Source organism: Electrophorus electricus, chromosome 5 (assembly GCF_041902795.1).
Source record: "Electrophorus electricus isolate QZ-2024a chromosome 5, ASM4190279v1, whole genome shotgun sequence".
Lineage (NCBI taxonomy): Eukaryota > Metazoa > Chordata > Actinopteri > Gymnotiformes > Gymnotidae > Electrophorus > Electrophorus electricus.
In genome coordinates, this window is record NC_137501.1 from 6,046,505 (window position 1) to 6,066,380 (window position 19,876).

General features: G+C 44.4%; 1 protein-coding gene across 3 annotated transcripts; it reads left to right on the top strand.

Annotated features, from left to right (window-relative positions):
• The first annotated feature begins 270 nt into the window (after positions 1 to 270).
• cnnm4b (cyclin and CBS domain divalent metal cation transport mediator 4b) lies at positions 271 to 19,278 on the top strand. 3 transcript variants are annotated; one of them, XM_027023173.3, is made up of 8 exons: positions 275 to 2,116; positions 9,378 to 9,521; positions 9,832 to 9,966; positions 10,560 to 10,729; positions 15,514 to 15,610; positions 16,117 to 16,179; positions 17,692 to 17,867; positions 18,093 to 19,278. In XM_027023173.3, exons 1-8 carry the CDS (start codon positions 721 to 723, stop codon positions 18,357 to 18,359), a joined length of 2,448 nt encoding a protein of 815 aa, XP_026878974.2. In that variant the 5' UTR covers positions 275 to 720; the 3' UTR covers positions 18,360 to 19,278. The 3 variants fall into 3 exon arrangements, with proteins under 3 accessions (XP_081570061.1, XP_026878974.2, XP_026878975.2); XM_027023174.3 differs by lacking the exon at positions 16,117 to 16,179 and having other exon boundaries at positions 276 to 2,116; XM_081713935.1 differs by lacking the exons at positions 9,378 to 9,521; positions 9,832 to 9,966 and having other exon boundaries at positions 271 to 2,116.
• The last annotated feature ends 598 nt before the right edge of the window (positions 19,279 to 19,876 follow it).

Genomic DNA, 19,876 nt, shown 5'->3' on the forward strand with positions numbered 1-19,876 from the left:
TACATTTTTCATTGTCATTAATCTTTCACAAAAACAAAAGTTGTTATAATAAGGCATAGCCTGAGCTGTTTACAAAGCAGTTTAGCTGTTTATTGTGCAGTGTTTAGGTTAGGATTTGAAAAATGTTGGAAAAGATGTATCAGTTTTAATTGCTTATCCGATGTCGCCACCTAGCGACTATGTAGCTCAAATACAGGTAGACCTTCGTTACTCAGAGCGAACCACTAGAGGGTGCGAACTGTTTCCCCGTATCCACATCCGGACTGGATATCGATATTCTGACTATACATAGAGCACGCAGTGTCGCACTGAAAAGCCAACTAACAGCTGTGAATACATCTTCGAGTGTGCAATATGTGAAGAAATGAATACGAGCTAGAAATATAGTAAGGCATTTAGATGTGCTGAAATATAAACAGAAGAATACAAACTGGCAATGCTGTAGCATTAACGCGCTTGGCTAAACGGGCTCTTGCACCTGTCCAGAGACGTTAACGTGGCGCCTGAATCCGTGACTTGACAGAACGACCACAGTCCACCTTAAAAAACACACCAGGCTCAACCTTCCTTAAAAGCGCACGGCGAAGGGGGCTCGCTTTATTTGATTAGATGACGTTTCGTATGCAGCCAGGGGTTTCATTGGTGTCATGTTAGTAACGGGCGGGCAGTGCGAAATGAGTAGCTGACGTCAACTCTCATCTCGCAGAGAGTGTAACAAACATGGCGACAGGATGGTGTGGACAGGGGAATACGCTGGCTTTTTTCTTTTTCCTTTGGACTGGGGTTTGTGCAAGTGCGCCGGAAACCGTGGTCGAGATCGGCAGCGAGAGCCGTATCCTCGGGATGCGGCTGGAGGGAAGCGACAAGCCCGCCACGACTACCGAGGACGGGGTCATACAGGTAACCGAAGAGAGCAACATCTTCCTGAGGTTCTACGGGCTGCATATCAGCAATGACACCTGGTCGCAGATCAAGTTCGTGGAACTGGGGGACGACCATGGCGACGCTCACATCGGTGGGAGGTTTAACAGGACTTGTGCTGATTTCACCAAAGACATATTTATTATGGCGGGCATGACCGTCAGTAACAAAGGCACCTCCGGGGTTCTGAGGTTAAAAATCAAACTTCTCCGAAAGAGCGAGACGCACAGGGATTATGGCTTGTGCGTCAGGAATGACCAGGATGGCAAGTGGTACCTATTAGGGGAGAACGACGGCAGTTTACGTGTCGTTGAGGAGAAGAAGTCCCTGCTTCCCCTGTGGCTTCAGGTGATCCTGATCTCTTGTCTCCTCTTGCTGTCAGGTATGTTCAGTGGACTCAATCTCGGTCTCATGGCCTTGGACCCCATGGAATTGCGCATCGTGCAGAGTTGCGGCACGGACAAGGAGAAAAAGTATGCTCGTAAAATCGAGCCTATCCGCAGGGAAGGAAACTACTTGTTGTGCTCGCTTCTTCTCGGCAACGTATTAGTCAACACGACTCTTACTATTCTGCTAGATGATCTGATAGGGTCAGGTGTGGGTGCCGTAGTCGCTTCCACTATCGGGATTGTTATATTTGGCGAGATCGTGCCTCAAGCTCTGTGTTCTCGCCATGGATTGGCTGTGGGGGCCAATACTATCCTGCTCACAAAATTCTTCATGTTGCTCACCTTACCCCTGTCCTATCCCATCAGCCGACTGTTGGACTGCATCTTAGGCCAGGAGATTGGTACGGTTTACAACCGGGAGAAGCTCGTGGAGATGCTAAAAGTGACCGAGCCGTATAACGACTTGGTGAAGGAGGAGCTGAACATGATTCAGGGAGCACTGGAACTCAGGACCAAGACGGTCGAGGACGTGATGACGCCGCTGAGCAATTGCTTCATGATTCACAGCGACGCCGTCTTGGACTTCAACACCATGTCCGAGATAATGGAGAGCGGCTACACGCGCATCCCTGTGTTCGAGGACGAGCGCACAAACATTGTTGACGTTCTCTTCGTGAAAGACCTCGCCTTCGTGGACCCAGACGACTGTACGACGCTGAAGACCATCACCAAGTTCTACAACCACCCAGTGCACTTCGTTTTCCACGACACCAAGCTGGATTCCATGTTGGAGGAGTTTAAGAAAGGTCAGTTGGCTTCGCAGAGTACACGCAGGTTGGTCAGCCGGCGGCATTGGGTGACCGTTCACACGCTCTCTCTAATCTGGGCATCGAGCAGAGAGGCTATTCAAGGCGTGTTCACACACATGCCTCAGGTAGGTGATGCCTGTCTTTTACTTTCCTGGATCATGGAGAGAAGGTGTGAGGTCTTATCATGAAGCTTTTGAGACCTGGTGCTCTCTTAAGCACAGCTTGCATGGGTGTTAGAATTTGAACATTTAACGTTTATATGCACGAGTGAGTAAATATAAATATTTATACTGAGTCCGTGCTGAGGAAGTTAAAATCAGTTTGCATGCTTCACACTTGTGGATCTTTGTGATAGTCAGTAACACTCCTTCTCTCCTGGACTGCTCCCTCTTCCTAACTCACACAAACAATCCTGCAAGATTACAGCATGTGGACATCCATCAGAGCAGCCAGAGCTCTTCAGTGATGGTCCAAGAGTCACACCTTCCTTCTTTCTAACTATGAACTAGAAACCTATGACCTTGCAGCTGGTTTTAAGTAGCTTAGTTATTCTGTACAACCATCTGTTAATTTAATTCTTATTGCCCTTCTTGCTGATTGCTGAACCACACACACACACACACACACACACACACACACACACACACACTCACCTGCTGGCTCTGTGTCTCACCTCTCTCAAGGTTGGCTATAAACAGCATCGCCCCTCTCTCCTAAGTATCTGTGGTCTTCATCCCTTTTAAATATTGCACTGAATGCTTTTAGCTCGCTTAGTTCGTGCCCTCGTCCATCTGTATTTAGCTCTTATTTTCTGATGCATTAGTGATGTAAATAAGACGCGAGACTGCAGTCAGCATGTGATTACGGCTGCTGTGGCAAATGCAAGCAGGTTTGAATCCATTTCAAAAGGCGTGGACCTTCACTGTTGCTATTGCTTCTGTTGTTAATGTACGTAACCATACATAATGCAGGCTCGGGGGTGGGGGGGTGGTGGTGTCCGTCACTCGATTCTCAGCCCTGAGATGTCTGATATATAGTTCTGATTTAGCACATAACTGACTCATATAGACCTACTGTTGCACAGTATAGCAGCATTGTATGCCTGCATCACTAACTTCTCTCTGTTTTGGCTGGTTTACGTTTACATTTATACGTTCCATGGGGTTGCACGCACAGCATCTGGCCGCCCTGTTCCCATCCCAGCCAGAGTCTATTGGCTTTTGGTGACTAAGGTGACCTTGGTGCATTAACCGGAGTCTGGGGCAGGCAGAGCGGTGTGCAGTCCTGTGTTTGTCAGGCTGGGCAGGATGTCGCCGGGGTTGCGAGCCCGCCTGACGGTGCCCTTAACCAGGTCGGGTTCTTTGTCATTGTTTTAAACAACTTTAAGGCCAGATTGTTATAGCTGAACCTCTCGGCCGTCACGGATTACCGCTACTGCCCTAACGGTAGACGCAGTGGTCAGCCGTTCGAATGGCACTTTCGGTCGTGGTTGGAGGCTCTCTGCAGCATCAGTGTTCAAACATGTTTATCCTGTTCATCATTTGCGTGATTGTCTTGTGCTGTGTGTAGGCTATTGTGAGCTTGCCCATCTCAGATTGCTGCTTTGGCACGTTTCTCATCCCTCTGTCTGTGCGCGTGTTTGTGTTGCGTAAGAGTTCAGCTCCTTTTTCCTCTCCTTGTAGATCATCTGCCAAATAATGCACAGTGACTAGCAAAATCTGAGTATTTGCAAGTGTTTAAGGCAGTGGAGACGTGACCATCACCCTGCTGTAAGGTTAATGCCTGAGAAGAGTCTTTCTGTTATCTGATAAATGCTAAAATCTGATGATGATGATGATAAAATCTCTGTGGACATAAACACCACATTTAACATTTGTAGCATGAGGTCATATGGGTATGATTTCTGTCCCTTTGGGATCTGTTTGCTTTGTGAAAGCACTACACTTGACTGCTCTATCTGATCTACAATCTGTACTGTCACTTTACACCTTTTAGCCCGCCACAAGCTCGGAAAGTATCTTTTGAACTGAAGGGCTGTTTCTGGGTTAGTTTCTTGTCTTTAGCGGCACACTGATTATGAGGAGAAATCTGATCCCAGGTCAGCTCTCTTCCTTGGATGTAAAACTTGATTGCAGCCCCCTGAAGAGAAGCCATCCAAAGTCCTGATGCTCCTTGTAGGTTTTGAATGTCTCTGAGCTGTAGGCCTCCTGTCCCTACCCTGCAATGCCTCCATTATCTGCTGCTTCCTTTTTCCGATACCCTTTCACCTTTGCTCTTTCGGCCCTATCTTACCTGCCCATGGCAGGTTGTCGCCCACGCCCAGGAATGGGTTGAGTGACACTTACTGCTACTGTGTGTGTGTGAGTGTGAGTGAAGGAAAAAGAGTGTGCAAATATGTGTATACTTGAGGGTATTGGAGTTAGACATGTAAATCAGGAAATGTTTTTTTTATCATATTTGGGCCAAGATTAGAGTGCATGTCAAAACATCTTTCTTTGTGCGTTCAGGCTGTTTTTCTTTTTTTATAGGATCATCCTTTAAATTTGTTCCCATGATATTTGGGTCATTTTTGTGTTTGTCATCAGAAACAACCCATTTTCACGTCACTGTGGCGTCTTCTGTGGGAAGCCAGGCAAACAGGCCTGTTTCAGTGGCTGCAGCTAGCAGACAGGCGGTTGGTGCTCTCTGGCAGATGGAAGGGCTCACTGCTCTAGCCAAAACGTCGTTTGGTTGATTGTTTTGGTTGTGCTAAGTCGATTCCTCCTGCACCACATTCAAGATCAACATGCTGTGTGTCCCTTTGTCTGCAAGTGTTTCTGTGTGAGTTTAGTATCAGTCCAATGGCACTGTCCTCTTAAACGTGCTCTTCCTTTTTCTCTCTTCCTGTGCTGAGTGTGCATGTTCAGAGGGAGGGAGAGACAGATGGATGGATGGACAGAGGAAGAGGTGTAATGATGGAGAGGTTTCTAACGACAGAGCACAGGGAAAGCCCAGGCGTGGTCTCTGTATGCCTTCTCGCTGTTTCGTCTATCCCCCCCCCCCCCCCCCCCCCCACACACACACACACACACACACACGCGCGCACACTTGTTAGCATGCTGACAACAGACGCGCGTGATTTGCGGTATGCCACTCATCTTTCCACTGTCTGTAATACATAAGCAATCTTAGTAAAAGAGCAAAGAACATACTAATGACCCGATACTGGACTTTAGTAGGAAGAATTATGAAGGCTTTGTTGGATTAACATGCTGTTTGTTAACCACTTTAAGCTACTTATTAGCGTTGCATTTATGTCGCTGCTGTGAATGGCTTGCGTCGTCTCATTAAAGCAGCACAGAGACGGCGGTATAGAGTATTAAAGGTCCATAAGTAATGTTTTTGCCCCTTCGCTCATAAGTCATGTTTAACTGATACTGCAGATCACGTGTGCTTCCACGTGGCCTGTCACAACACCGGAGGGCGCTTCCTGTTCCTCAGCCCTTCCTGTTCCCCACAAACAGTTTCTTGCCCAATGAACCCTTCTTCCTTGCACAAGCCTGCACTTTTTTATATACAAGAAAACATTGGTCATTAAAAGCAGTGGTAGGAAGAGCTTGATTAAGAATTGTTTTTGTCAGAATGAATTTTAGGCCCCTCTCTAGCTCTCTAGCCCTCTCGGTATTAAATTTTAATATGTGATTTTTAAATAAAAGTAATTAGAAAATGACTGCAATGTAATTTGGAGAGTCTGCTGATACTGTGTGAACCTTTAAATTAAGTTACTCAGTCCCGTTTTAATAATTTAGTCTGATTTTGTGTAAAAATAAAACCATAAAAATATTCACAAGGAATATTTGATCCCCTGTTATTTTGGTAGTAACCTGCTTGGTGGTGTATCTTTATGTAACGCTACCTTTTTATTTACTGACGCTAAATTGCAGTGATTTGTTCTGCCGTCGCGGCTGCTAGGAAACCGGATCAGCAGGTCCGGCAGTTGAACTCCCTACCTCAAGCTCTTTGCTGGCAAAACTTTAACCCATCTGTTTACAGTCAAATTAGGTGTTGCATGTTGTGTTTGCGTATTGGATCCTCTTTGTCGAGAGAAATCCATTTGCTTACACGTTGAGGTGCTAAAACAGTTCCTGGGGTAGGGGGATTGTCCCACACACAGATTTTTACTTCACCTTTAGTCTCAAACCTGTTTGGGTTTTGTCTGTGTGGGAGGAATTTAGCTGCCGCAGTTGTGGTGGAGGACGTTTGACCAAATGAACTTAATACGGTCCTTGGTGCTGGTGTGGTGGTGTGCAGTTAGGGTGCAGTACAAATGGCTTTAGGGCTCGAGGGGACAGAAGTATGTTGGGAAGGAGGGAGCGAGGAGGAAAGAGCAACATTTATATTAACCAGAGGGACCAATGAGTCAGCGAGAACTGGTGTGTGTGTGTGTGTGTGTGTGTGTGTGTGTGTGTGTGTGTGTGTGTGTGTGAGAGAGAGAGAGAGAGAGAATGCACGTCTTCACATCAGACCATATCTGCCATGTCTTGTAGAAGGCAGAGTCTTACCCGTTCTACAGAAGTGCTGCTCAGATGAATTATGCCCTCAAGAGACTGATTTCGGTGTGCAGCGGCTAAAGGCAGGGATACTGTGCGTGTCAGCAGTGCTTCGCTGCCATTGCCTCGTTCAGAGTCATGTAGCATGCAGTCGGCCTGGGGCAGTTTTCACAAATCTAGAATTCAAATGTGTTCTACAATCAATGATCAGATCCCTGATGTTCCACATATAAGGCATGTGGGGTGTAGATTTAATTGCTCTCTTTATTCTGTTTGTTTCTGACTCTTCATACCTCTCTGTCTCTCTCTCTCTCTGTCTGTCTGTCTCTGTCTCTCTCTGTCTGTCTGTCTGTCTGTCTGTACTCTTATTCTATCAAGTAGGCATGTAAGTACAAGGCTTGTGATGGCATGGCCTAATTGTTGCATATGTCAGAACTGCAAATATATAGAAACAGAAAGAACCCTGTTCCCAAAAATGTTTGGAAGGCTGTGTAAATAAATAAATGTAAATAAATAAATTAAAAAAAAAAAAAAGCAATGATGTGGAAATAATTTTCACCATATATTTAATTTAAAATGCTACAAAGACAACATATCAGATTTTGAAACTAAGAAGTATATGGCCATTTTGGATTTGATGCTAGCAACACGCTTCAAGAAAGTTAACAGGGCCACAAAAGATTTATAATGCTAACAATTCTTAGCAATTCATAAACGTTTATATAATGGGTGACCATTACAAGGTTAATTGACAACAGCTCAGTAATGTGATTGGTATAAAAGAACAAACCAGAGAGAAGGAGTCTTTCAGAAGGTGATGTGGTGACCTCCTCTCTATAAGACCCCATATTCTTAGAAAATTTTACATTGAGGAACATTATGTTTAAATTGTCTTTTAATCATCTATGGTACATATAATTAAAAGATTCAGAGAATCAGGGAAACCTCTCTGTGTGTAAGGAACAAGGCTGAAAGTCAATATTGGAGGAGTGTGATCTTTGGGCCCTCAGTTGGCATTGCAGTAAAAACAGAGCCGATTCTGTGTGGGGAAATCTCCGCATGGGCTCAGCAACTCCTGTGAACCCAGTTCATCACTGCATCCATAAATACAAGTTAAAACACTACCATGCAAAGAAGAAACCATATATAAACAAGATCCACAAATGCTACCATCTGCTCTGGGCCAGAGCTCATTTAGGGCAGACTGAGGTGAAGTGGAAAAGTGTCCTATGACCTGAGGAATCAGAATTAGATGTTTTAACGTATAGAATAAAAATATTACATCAAAGGCATATATGATCATTGCATCTTGTCATTTTGTCCATATCTCATAACAACATGAATTTGGGTAATTAAACTTTATTTTCAACTGTCAGACGAATTCATATTTTCCTTGTGGACTTGACTGCTGTCATGATTTTCAAGTGCCTGGTGTTTTGAAACTGAGTAAGAATATACTCAAGGGTATCTGATCTCATACATTAACTATACATTAACCTGCTGTAATACTAGACTAATACAGCAGTAACTACACACATTAATCTGATGAGTTATTACACTAATACAGAAGTAACTACATGTTTGTGTGGTGTAGTACTATATTAATACAGCAGTAACTATACACACTAGCATACTAGACTAATACAGTAAATATACACCTTAATCAGCTGCAGTATTACACTAATACAGAAGTAACTATTGTAGTGTCAGACTAATAGAGCAGTGACTACACATTAGTATGCAGTAGAATTAGACTAGTAGTGACACCTGTCCTCTTGTTAATATTTTAATATGTTGTGGACCAAAGGACTTGTTCAAGGAGCAATCAGTCATTTGGTAAATGAACTGCAAACCTTGCCCTGCTCTTAACGATGCCACGTTTTCTCTTCTGTCTTTCTGTCTCCTGTTAATAGTCATCTCCTTGGTCCCTCTGGTTTGAGTTCTTCTTTTTGCTTACACGAGTTGTCCTCTCAAAGATGGAAGCAACACCGACCACCTTCCCAGAGTGTTAACAATACGAAAAGGCCTGCCAGTGCGAGGGGTCTATTTCTACCTTTTTCCCCATTCTAATTTTAGAAAGAGGATACTCTTGTCTTTTTCTGACCTACATAAGAGACAGAATTGTGTGTGTGTGTGCGTGTGCGCGCACATGTATACATTTGTGAGCATGTGCACATGCATTGGTCCCGTCTGTGCATCAGACATCACATGAGATGAAGACGATGACTATGGTATAAATGTCTTTGAAAAATCGCTGTGCATGGTTAAATAAACACTAGTCAAGGTGTCATATTAAGTTCCTGTTTTTTCCTCTTTTAAAAAAAACATTCCTGTTTCTTCCTTGCACATTTTCATGGTGTTCATGGTCCTCGATAAACCACAAACATTGCTATAACTACCAAACACGTTCAAGTAACCAAAGGTTTCTGTAATTGTATCTAAATGCTTATTGATGTCACACAACATGCATCAAAGGGACTTTAAAGAAAGTTGGCAAACCTGCACTATACGGTGCCCAAACATCATTACAGAACTTTCAGTAATGAGTAATAGTTGGGTGTGGCTTAGCCGCCCCAGTCAACTACCTAAGTACTAATACTTCACGTGAGCACTATTTTCAGTTTAATAGCAAGCTGGAACCTCTTAGTTGGAGGAGGGGCTTCTGCACTGTGGTCCACTGGGGGAACCCTACATCTGTCGATCTGTTTGACCGAATTGTTTTCACACAGGGAAGTCTCACCTGGCCATTGTGCAGAAAGTGAACAACGAAGGGGAGGGGGATCCATTCTACGAGGTGTTGGGATTGGTCACCTTAGAGGATGTCATTGAAGAGATCATCAAATCGGAGATTCTGGATGAGTCTGACCTTTACAGTGAGTAACTGTTGAGAACCAATGATCAGATGTGCAGACACCAAAACGCACAACCAGTTTTACTCGCACATTAGCTTGTGAGGCAGAGTAACACGCTTTTTGATTTACTTAGTCATGAACTATTACTACTTGCACATGACCAGTCCCACAGAATGACCAATAGCTGTTAATTTTGATATCCTGAAACAAATGCCTATTCATTCACTTTGTTACTGGGTACTGTTAGTTTACAGTGCTGTTTATGTCTCTATTTATTGTTGGTTGGCAATATCAGTTTTTAGTGATATTTCCTGCTCATATGTCATTCCAGCTGACAACCGTAACAGGAAGAGGGTGGCCCACAATAAGAACAAGCGTGACTTCTCCGCATTCAAACATGAGAGCGAATCGAAAGTGAAGATCTCTCCTCAGCTGCTATTGGCTGCCCACCGCTTCCTTGCCACAGGTGCGCAGCCGATTGCGTCTCATTTGAACAACTTGGACACCACAGATATTGGAAGCAGGGGGTGGGTTTTGAGGAGTCTCGGAGTCTTATCTGTTTCCAGAAAATAATATGTTAAAGAATCTTAATCTCCACAGGGAAGTGCATTTTAGAGCCATTTATGGAGCAAATGAGCATTTTGGCAACTGGGGGAAATATGGGAGCTCAGAGGTAGCCACTTAAACTCAGTGGTGCTGTGGTGTTTGCATGGTGTTTATGGCCCCTGCTTATGAGATCCCATGCAGTGCTGTCCTCCTGCTGAGGGCTGGCTAGTTTGTGGGTTGCTGGTGGTAACAAACCCTTCTGTTTTTGGATTGGGGCAGGTGGGAGGCTCACTGTAGTCTGGAGGGTGAAGTCATCGTCTCTCACATAGCACAGGGAAAGCACAGGACATTATTCATAAAAAGCGCAAATCTGTGTGTGTGTGTGCGGGAGAGAATGTGCAAGTATGTCTGTTATATCAGTGTGTACATGTCTGAGACTGATAACTCGTGATCATGCCAACGTTAATTTTCCCACATGCATCTCTCTCTCTCTCTCTCTCTCTCTCTCTGCAGAGGTGAATTTGTTCAGTCCATCACAGATTTCAGATAAGATCCTACTGCGGATCCTCAAATACCCCTACGTGATCCAGGAGATCAAATTCAACGAGAACGACAAGCGTTCACCCTTGCACTACATCTACCAGCGCGGCAAAGCTGTCGACTATTTCGTCCTCATATTGCAGGTAACCGTTCACACGCACATGCTATGCTCGCGTGCTCCTGGCTCAGCCCCTATCTACTTTGGATGGATCTCCGTGATCGGATCAGTTTCAGGGTTTGCAATGGCTGGCTGGACCCACGATAGTTTTTATGAGCAACTGGGCTGATATGTGCACTTACCAGTCACCTTGTAGGTGTTCTCTTAGCTAATATCACCCATCTGCTGCCATGCACAGTTTGCTTTATCTATCTAGAACCTCTAGATCCGTATCTGACCTCATAACTGCAGCTAGATGGTTATTTCAAGGTGGTGGACAACTCTCAACCCAACACGCGCAACAATCTGTGTAAGAACCCAACTGCTGATGTGATAGTGTCTGGTAAACCTGTAGCGACTCAACACCCACACATCCACACCCCTGATATGTCAGCGTTAATGCTGTGTGGTGAATGGTTAGTCTCCAAAATAATATTGGCAGTGGTCCTGTAGCCAAAACTGGTGACAAATGCATGCAGGATGACCAAAGAACTCTACATGCCAGAGTTGTAAATATAGACTTATAGAATACAATCAAGGACGTTTTTTTCCCTCTGAATTTATGCAATCCCTCCATGACGAATAGTCGCCATAGCGTCAGGTAAAAAGCTCGCGAAGGTGGAGGTTGAAGGGCTCTCGGAGCCAATCAGGCGGGTTTAGGAAGCAGGCCTGGAGCCAATTAAAAAGGGTTAACAAGACCGTTGAGCTCAGACATCAGAGGGAAGGCCTGGGCACTTAACCTCCTCTTAAGCAGCAGATTGTCCTATAGATGAAACAGTGTAGATTGAGTTTCCCTGCTGCAGTTCTTTGGACCTGCCGTCTGTAATTACGTTTGGCTCTGTTACGAGGTTCAAGCCTGCCCTCTCCTGTTTATTTGTTTGTGGGTTGGCTTTGGGGGCAGTGGAGGCTGAGCTTCACTTAAGTCCAAATCCAAATAGATGACCCTTACAAAAATAATTAGTGCACATGCAGATGCTGGAGGGACGGGCTGGTCTGTGTTGCGCTCTCTTCCTGAGCCCCACACTGTATGGGCAGTGCACAGGAGGGCATTTCCTCATCTAGTGCCCCTTGCTAGGCGTGGAGCAGATGTGGCCTACAAGAGTTGATTGCAGAGCAATTTCATCATTGCCTATGACCACTGTGCCTTCACGATTAAGCCCTCTCACGCAGTGGCTCTCTCTGCTGTCAATTAACAGTGGTTGTACGGTTAAGTCCCGCCCTACATCAAAGATTGGAATGATTGTTTCTCTCATTTGGTCCTGCAAACTGCAGCTGGTCAAGTTTATACCAAGTTCAGAATGGCGGCTATAATGTGCATGCGTGCGTGCGCGTTTCCTTGTATCTTGTGTGTACGTGTGTGAATATGAGCTTTCAGCCTAATGTAAACCCCTCACTTCACCTTGTCTCTTTCTTTCTCTTGTGCATACACACAAACAAACAAAGAAACATTCTACCATCTGTTGTTATGTCAATACTAGTCTATAAATAGTTATTAGCCAGAAATACCCCATCCTCCCCCAAGTGGTCTTAGTGGTCTCATCTTAGCTTGGGGCAAATTATAGCGCTCACACACGGAGTGGTCCGTGCTAACTGAGTTATTTACATGTAAACGCAATCCGGACCTGCCCCACATCAGAAAAATACCATGGTGACCTTAGCAGAAGTATGAAGTCGTGTGACGTAACAAAAGAGCCAGAAATCATGAGGTATAGCTGCCCTAAAGGCTGACGAACTCCTACGCCAAATGAGAGCTTCACTGTTGATGGTCCAGATGTCCCAGTTAATGTCTACCTTGAGCTTCTGCTCCATGGTGACTATGTACTCTTCAGAATGAAGCCATTGTTGAGCTAGAAGATGACACCCCAATGTGACTCTCGATTCTCCCCCTGTCGCTCCTCTCTTCAGGGGTACAATAACAAGTTTGGCATTACGTACTGCATAAATAGACTTAATAGGCGTGCTGAGTGGTGACAGCTCTCGTTGAGACTTATTTGAGTAATGGCTTCATATAGCTATTGGCATAATTATTGTAATTCCTGTTATGTATTCGTGTACGATTTTCTTCTCTCAGGGGGCTTGGAGGAGGACAATTAGCGAGCCCACTTGCTGTTTTCTTGCTGAGAGCAGAGTGACCTTCATGAAAGATTAATCCGGGTTTGGAGATGTTTTCGAAGCTGAAGCAGAGCTACGTCAATCCCTCTTCGGAAGCCATCACAGAGCGGCTGGCGTTTACGAGCCGTGCCCCTGGCGAAGCGTGGCGCTCGTATCGCCCGGTTTCCAACCATGCTCTGGCCACGCCGCGTCCCCCGAGCCCCCTACCCGCAGGCAGACGGGATTTATAGTGGGTTGTTTTTTTTGTGGGGGTGGGGATCGATCCTGGCGACGATTATTTTGGGCTGCACTGGTTTAACCCTCCCTACGCCCAACGCCTTCGCTCTGCGCTGAAGGAGAACGTGCGCCTGGACAAATCCCACAGACGGACGCGGCAGCGATACCCCTGTCCTGAATCACTTTTCTGAAGCATACTCCCCTGCCCTGCCCCTGAGCCGCTTGGCTCGGATTATGTTAAGGGGAACGTAACAGACGGGTTACCTAATTTTAAATTGCGAGTGAGATAATAGCAGTGGGCGACCAAATGAAGGTGTGAGGGGAGACCAAAAAAAAAATGGAAGAATGACCTCATGAACGGGGGGGGGGGGGAGCGGGGGAGGTGCAGGATGAAAGGAGAGGGAGAGCAGGAGGAAGTAGTGGAGAGTTGAGGAGCTTAGCAACAGTAGCTCACAGCAGCACTTCTCACAAGTTTTAATAACATCTCCCACTGACCTTTACTGGCATTCAGGGAGAGAGAGAGATGAGGGGGTGGTAGAGAGAGGGAGAGACTCTTACACCAGCTCTACAGGTTGCGCTTATCGGCCAATTAATGCAGTAATATCATAGATATGCTACTTTTATATAAAAGCTTGTGTAGTGTTAAAAACAAGAAGCGCACGTGCCCTGTGCATCTCCAGCACTGGTGTGTTCCCCAGTTGTATGTCTTGCTGATGTCATGTTGTAACTTTGGGGCACACTGACTGAGGTGACGTGCCAAAGATCAGAAGGGGACACACACCTGCACACACATGTACACACAAACTGGATTGTACTTCAGCTTTCAGTTGAAGTGGTTTTGTACTTCTTCAGCATTGTTGAGCAGTTGCTCTGTGTGTGTAATGGAGTGAATGAAAGGCAGGTCAGTTAGTATGTGTTTAACTATTTGTAAGTATATTACTTTGTATGCTTATCATTGACAAGAATGATCTTTGGCCTTCTGCTATACAGCGAGTGTGCTGCAAGTGTGACTGTTTTTGTGTGTGCTTTTGTTTTGAAAGAGATAAGAGTTGTACCTGTTATTTGTTCACCTGTTCAACAAAAGTTGTACCATTTTTTTAAGAAATCTAAATCGTTTTCTCTTAGTCAGTTTTTTTTTTTTCTATTTCAGTATTTCACATCTTCTGTAAATTCTAACTTTCTCTGTGAGTGCATGGGTTTGTGCACGTGTGTGCGGGCATGTTTGTGGGTGGGTGTGTGTGTGGGTGTGTGTGTGCGCGCACGCGCTTTCAGTGTTGTCTCAGTAAAGATTAACTCTGCTATGTTAATGCTGCAGTTCTCACATTCCCTTCTCACTGAATCCAACACACACATACACGCATAACGGACTGAATCCAACACACACATACACGCATAACGGACTGAATCCAACACGCACGTGCTCACATAACGGACTGAATCCAACACGCACGTGCACGCATAACGGACTGAATCCAACACGCACGTGCTCGCATAACGGACTGAATCCAACACGCACGTGCTCGCATAACGGACTGAATCCAACACGCACGTGCTCGCATAACGGACTGAATCCAACACGCACGTGCTCGCATAACGGACTGAATCCAACACGCACGTGCTCGCATAACGGACTGAATCCAACACGCACGTGCTCGCATAACGGACTGAATCCAACACGCACGTGCTCGCATAACGGACTGAATCCAACACGCACGTGCTCGCATAACGGACTGAATCCAACACGCACGTGCTCGCATAACGGACTGAATCCAACACGCACGTGCACGCATAACGGACTGAATCCAACACGCACGTGCTCGCATAACGGACTGAATCCAACACGCACGTGCTCGCATAACGGACTGAATCCAACACGCACGTGCTCGCATAACGGACTGAATCCAACACGCACGTGCTCGCATAACGGACTGAATCCAACACGCACGTGCACGCATAACGGACTGAATCCAACACGCACGTGCTCGCATAACGGACTGAATCCAACACGCACGTGCTCGCATAACGGACTGAATCCAACACGCACGTGCTCGCATAACGGACTGAATCCAACACGCACGTGCTCGCATAACGGACTGAATCCAACACGCACGTGCTCGCATAACGGACTGAATCCAACACGCACGTGCACGCATAACGGACTGAATCCAACACGCACGTGCTCGCATAACGGACTGAATCCAACACGCACGTGCACGCATAACGGACTGAATCCAACACGCACGTGCACGCATAACGGACTGAATCCAACACGCACATCCTGTCCTTTTGTCCCCATATTTACACTGGGGGAAAAAATGACCTTTTTAAAAAGATGTTTTTAGGATGTTTTCCTCTTTATTATATCATAGCCCAGCACTTAAAATGTTGAGATATAATTCTGTGGTTTGCTGCGTGCGCGTGTGTGGTGCGTGTGGTCCACAGGGTCGCGTGGAGGTGGAGGCTGGCAACGAGAATATGAAGTTCGAGACTGGGCCCTTTTCTTTCTATGGTGTTATGGCGCTTACTGCTCCCACGCTAGGTAAGACCAACAGACGCACGTACACATCCCCATCAGTAATTAACAGGGCTGTGAACCCACGCAACACTCAATTTTCAGCAACTAAGAGAACATCAGAAGGGGATTTTTTTTTTTTTATATATATATATATATATTTTTTTTATGTAGGCGATAAAGCCCATGATGGTACCACCAAGAAAAACCTACAACAGTAATTTCATGTCGTAATCCATGTGTAATCCATTCAAAGGGCCACCCATCTTACAACCATGGGAAGAAACAATGGCACTGGAAACATTTGTGATTCTTGCGTGTTATATTACTGCAACCTAGTGGTTGTAGTTGAGCATTACAACCTATTATCCATTCTTTCTTCAGATGCAGGTCTGTTGTTCTTGTTGTTCTGCAGTGTTTTCTGCTGTTCTCTCTCTGTCTTCTTCCCTTTAGTCCTCTGTCACACCCAAACCTTTTCTTTCAGTTCCTCTGTTTCTCATGTTAATTCTCTCCCTCTCCCCCTAACCTCTCAGTGAGCGCGTCTCGCCCCAGACACACCTCTCTAAAGAGGCGTTCTCTCTTCTCCCGTTGCTCAGGTAACTGTTGGCATGTCGGGCTGCTCTAACCCAAGCCAGGATGGACACATTAACTGTACTGTTGGGAGAAATGACACTTGCATTAACTGCAGTAGTGTTGCCCTGATGTCTAAAGTTAGAAGCAAGGTTGATGAAGCTGATCTTAGATCAGCAGTGAATTCAGGCAAATTAAAATGTAGAATGACTCCACTACTAAGATTGCACTACGTATTGATATATTCATGTAAAGTCTGGCTTCTACCAGACTTGCTTCTTTTTTTTTTTTTTTTTTTCAGCTTGTGTTTATTTGAGAAGTGATTTTATTTTTAGAACGTCCTCTCCTTTATTTGTTATACTCCTGGGGTGAGGAGAAGCTGGAGAGGCCACTGTAACTATAGATTGGAGGGAAATGTTTGAACCTTACTCCCCTATTACAATGGAACGGTCCATCTCGTCTAAATGCCACACACACACCCCTGCTGATCCCCTATTAATTATATTTTTGTTTTGGTCAGATGAAGCCTTAGCTGGCAGCAGATGCTTGTTTCCCCCTATTCTGCCAATAGGGGGAGCTACTTGATTACTGGAGTGTCAGGGTCACAAAACGCATAAATTGTTGGTATCTTTTGGCTACCAAAAGAGCTACAAGAAGTTACCAGACTGATGGCAGCTTGTTTTCTTCTCGGCACAGTTCAGCGATGTTTCCAATGGCCTCTTTCATGAATGACCAGTGTAAATCCACTGTTTGGTCAAAGCTTGTTACTCATTAAAGTTGATGCAACTTGCACAGATTACAGTACACTCAGTCAACAGAGTACAACAGTGGAGTCAGCAGTTACAATTTACAAGCGACTGAATGTGTAGAACTGCATTATGCCCAGCTGTAGGTTATCATTTATAAACTTTAACCAACCCTGGCCACACTCCAATTATCTACACGATTGTACCCAGTACTTCTGGTGGCTAAAAGTACACCTGTGTTTGGAGGCATTTGCTCTGTTCTGTCTCAGTATTGCTCTGCATGTACACCGAAGGCATTATTTTATTTTCAGCTCTTCATCTGTTGCTATACACAAGTTCCAAACATATATATGCAACAACAACGTTTTGCCTGCTTTTTGTAACTTTCCAGATTTAGTTTTTGAAGGGTTTCTATTTATTTCTGTTTTATGTTATTTCTGTATTGTGTAGTTTTAACTGATATCTTTGACCCTCATTCCTAAGATTAGAAAGTGAAGTAAAGATTTTGTTTCTTTTCCAGTCTCTGTGTCTGTGTCTCTTTCAGACTCTTTTAAAGTTTTGACATGGCTTGGTATTTTTAGGTTTGTGTGTTTTAAAGGAGTATGCATATCCTATGCACTCATACTTCAGTGCATATCATGTTTGTTGAGCTTGCGATGTGTGTGGATATCAGACTAAAATGTGAATTTCTGTATGTAGCTTTTGTGTATTCCTGCCTCACATAGTCCTGCTCTTGGGTGCATGTGTTTGCGCGCATGTGTGTGCGTGTGTCTGTGTGCACATGTCCGTTAGAGTTCCGCTCTCCATCTCACCTCAGTGGTTTGAACCGTTCAGCGTCTCTGAGCCACACAGATCGTGTTGAGTCTCAGTCAATCAGTGGCAGTAACATGCATCTCAACAGTGCCCCCTTGCCACAGTACATCCCTGACTTCAATGTTCGTGCACTGACAGACCTCCAGATTGTCAAGGTGAGATCATAGCATTGTTGTTTGGCCCACACAATGCAAATAAAAACTTTTGTTTAGTGATTCCTGTCATAAAAGACACTAATTTCCTAAAACCTGGATGTCTGATTTTCATTTCAAGCTCCTAAAAAAGTTTGACGTGTACAGACTTTTGTTGGAACTGAGGTACAGTTGCAAAAATCATAACGGTTCAATCTGATAAACTGTTCCTACTTCACTGTCTCTCAGATCACTCGATCACAGTATCAGAATGGTCTCATGGCATCTCGGTTGGACAGCTCACCCCAGTCTCCAGACAGCGGGCACACGCGTGCTGACCAGAAGACGTTTGTGGAGAACACCACGCCGGCAGTACCCCCATCTCCCTCAGAAAACACGCTCACACTGCCCCTCACAGACACTCCGCCAGACGAGCACACCTCCCTCCTCAACGAGCAGAACTGCAACAACACTCGCCACACCAATCACAGCACACACGGCGAGAGCGCATTCTGACGCCCACTCATGCATATACCTGTTTGGAACAGACTCATAGAAACCACCATTAACACCATTAGCTGACATTCACACACACACACACACACTGTCTGCAACCTGACAAATAAATCCAGGAGGATCCAGGATGTCTGACATAAAGGCATGCATACACACGCCCCACAGCACAATTAACACTCTGATTTTATAATCATATAGTCATGGCTATCATCATAAACCTTAAATCTGTCAAAACAGTTGTCTACAACTATGTGGAGATGTGTCTTTGTGTGTTTGGGGGGTGTGTGAGTAAATTTATGGAGGAGTCTTCTGGATTCTGTTTTCTCGATTACCCCTGGAGCAGCCAGTGTTTTTCTGGAATTAGAGAGTGCCCTCTCCAAACATAACACTAAGAGGCATTTTAAAGATTGTACACAGGGTCATGGTGTCTGGGAGGGAAGGAAGTCTTAATAATAAACTAAACAAAGATTATTTTATTTTCTTATTTTAAAGGACGCCTGCTCACAGTGTCGGTGTGAATACTGTGAATCACTGAGACAGGCTGAGATATGGGAGTCATTTTAGTTCTCTTAATCTACACTTTACTTGTGTAGTAACATTTGTGTGTATTTGTGTGTGTACATGTATGTTGGGGGGGGTAGTGAGACAAAATTGAGGCAATTGAGGGTAAGTGAGAAAGAAAGCACAGGTAATAAAATTAAGAAACATGGGCTCAACTAATCAACACATTAGTTGCATCTAGTCCTTAACACCATGAAGCATCTCAGGGAGTGACTAAGCACCACATACAACAAACATGTTAAAAATGACCTTTGACCTTTCTCTGTTTATAAACATACAACTTGATCCAATATCTCCCCCCCCCCAAAAAAAACCCATAAGCATGTTGTTGTACAGTTTATGCTAATTTTCAACTATAGAGACACTGAGAAATGTCGCATGTTGATTCCATGTATTATTGCAAGTCAACTAACTGATGGATTTTGATCATCTGTCCTGCTCGTTTGAATCGGTGTCTATGTATGTGTAGCTATTGTTACATAGGGACTTTTATTTTAGTTTACTTTTTTTTATCCCAAACTGAAAAAACTTTTCCAGTGAGTCAGGCTCTGTGGAAGTGGAACACTCTGCTCTGGAAGATGATGTTTGCTTGTGCGTGAACGAGCTTTAAAACTTTTTTATGGTTCAAAGATGTTTTGGACTTGCAGCGAACAAACCAGAAGAATATATAAGAATACACACACACACACATATACACACACACATATACATATATATATATATATATATATATATATATATATATATATATATATATATAAAATATATATATAGGTGTATTTATTTTGCATAAGATTCTATGTGTATATTTTTGTTTTGTCTTGTTTTTATCCCAAAATTAACTTTTTAATCTGTTTTATAATTTCTTATGTTTCATGGTTAAAGCTTTGTTCAGAGAATTTAAGCACTGTCTTGGTACTGATTAATGTATGCGTAAATATCTACTCCATCTTGAA

Excerpts from the sequence above, each read along its gene's own strand:
- cnnm4b (XM_027023173.3), top strand. The coding sequence starts at position 721 with ATGGCGACAGGATGGTGTGGACAGGGGAATACGCTGGCTTTTTTCTTT. Across the intron at positions 10,730-15,513 it reads ATTTCGTCCTCATATTGCAG|GGTCGCGTGGAGGTGGAGGC; the intron begins GTAACCGTTCAC and ends TGTGGTCCACAG. Across the intron at positions 15,611-16,116 it reads GCTTACTGCTCCCACGCTAG|TGAGCGCGTCTCGCCCCAGA; the intron begins GTAAGACCAACA and ends CTAACCTCTCAG.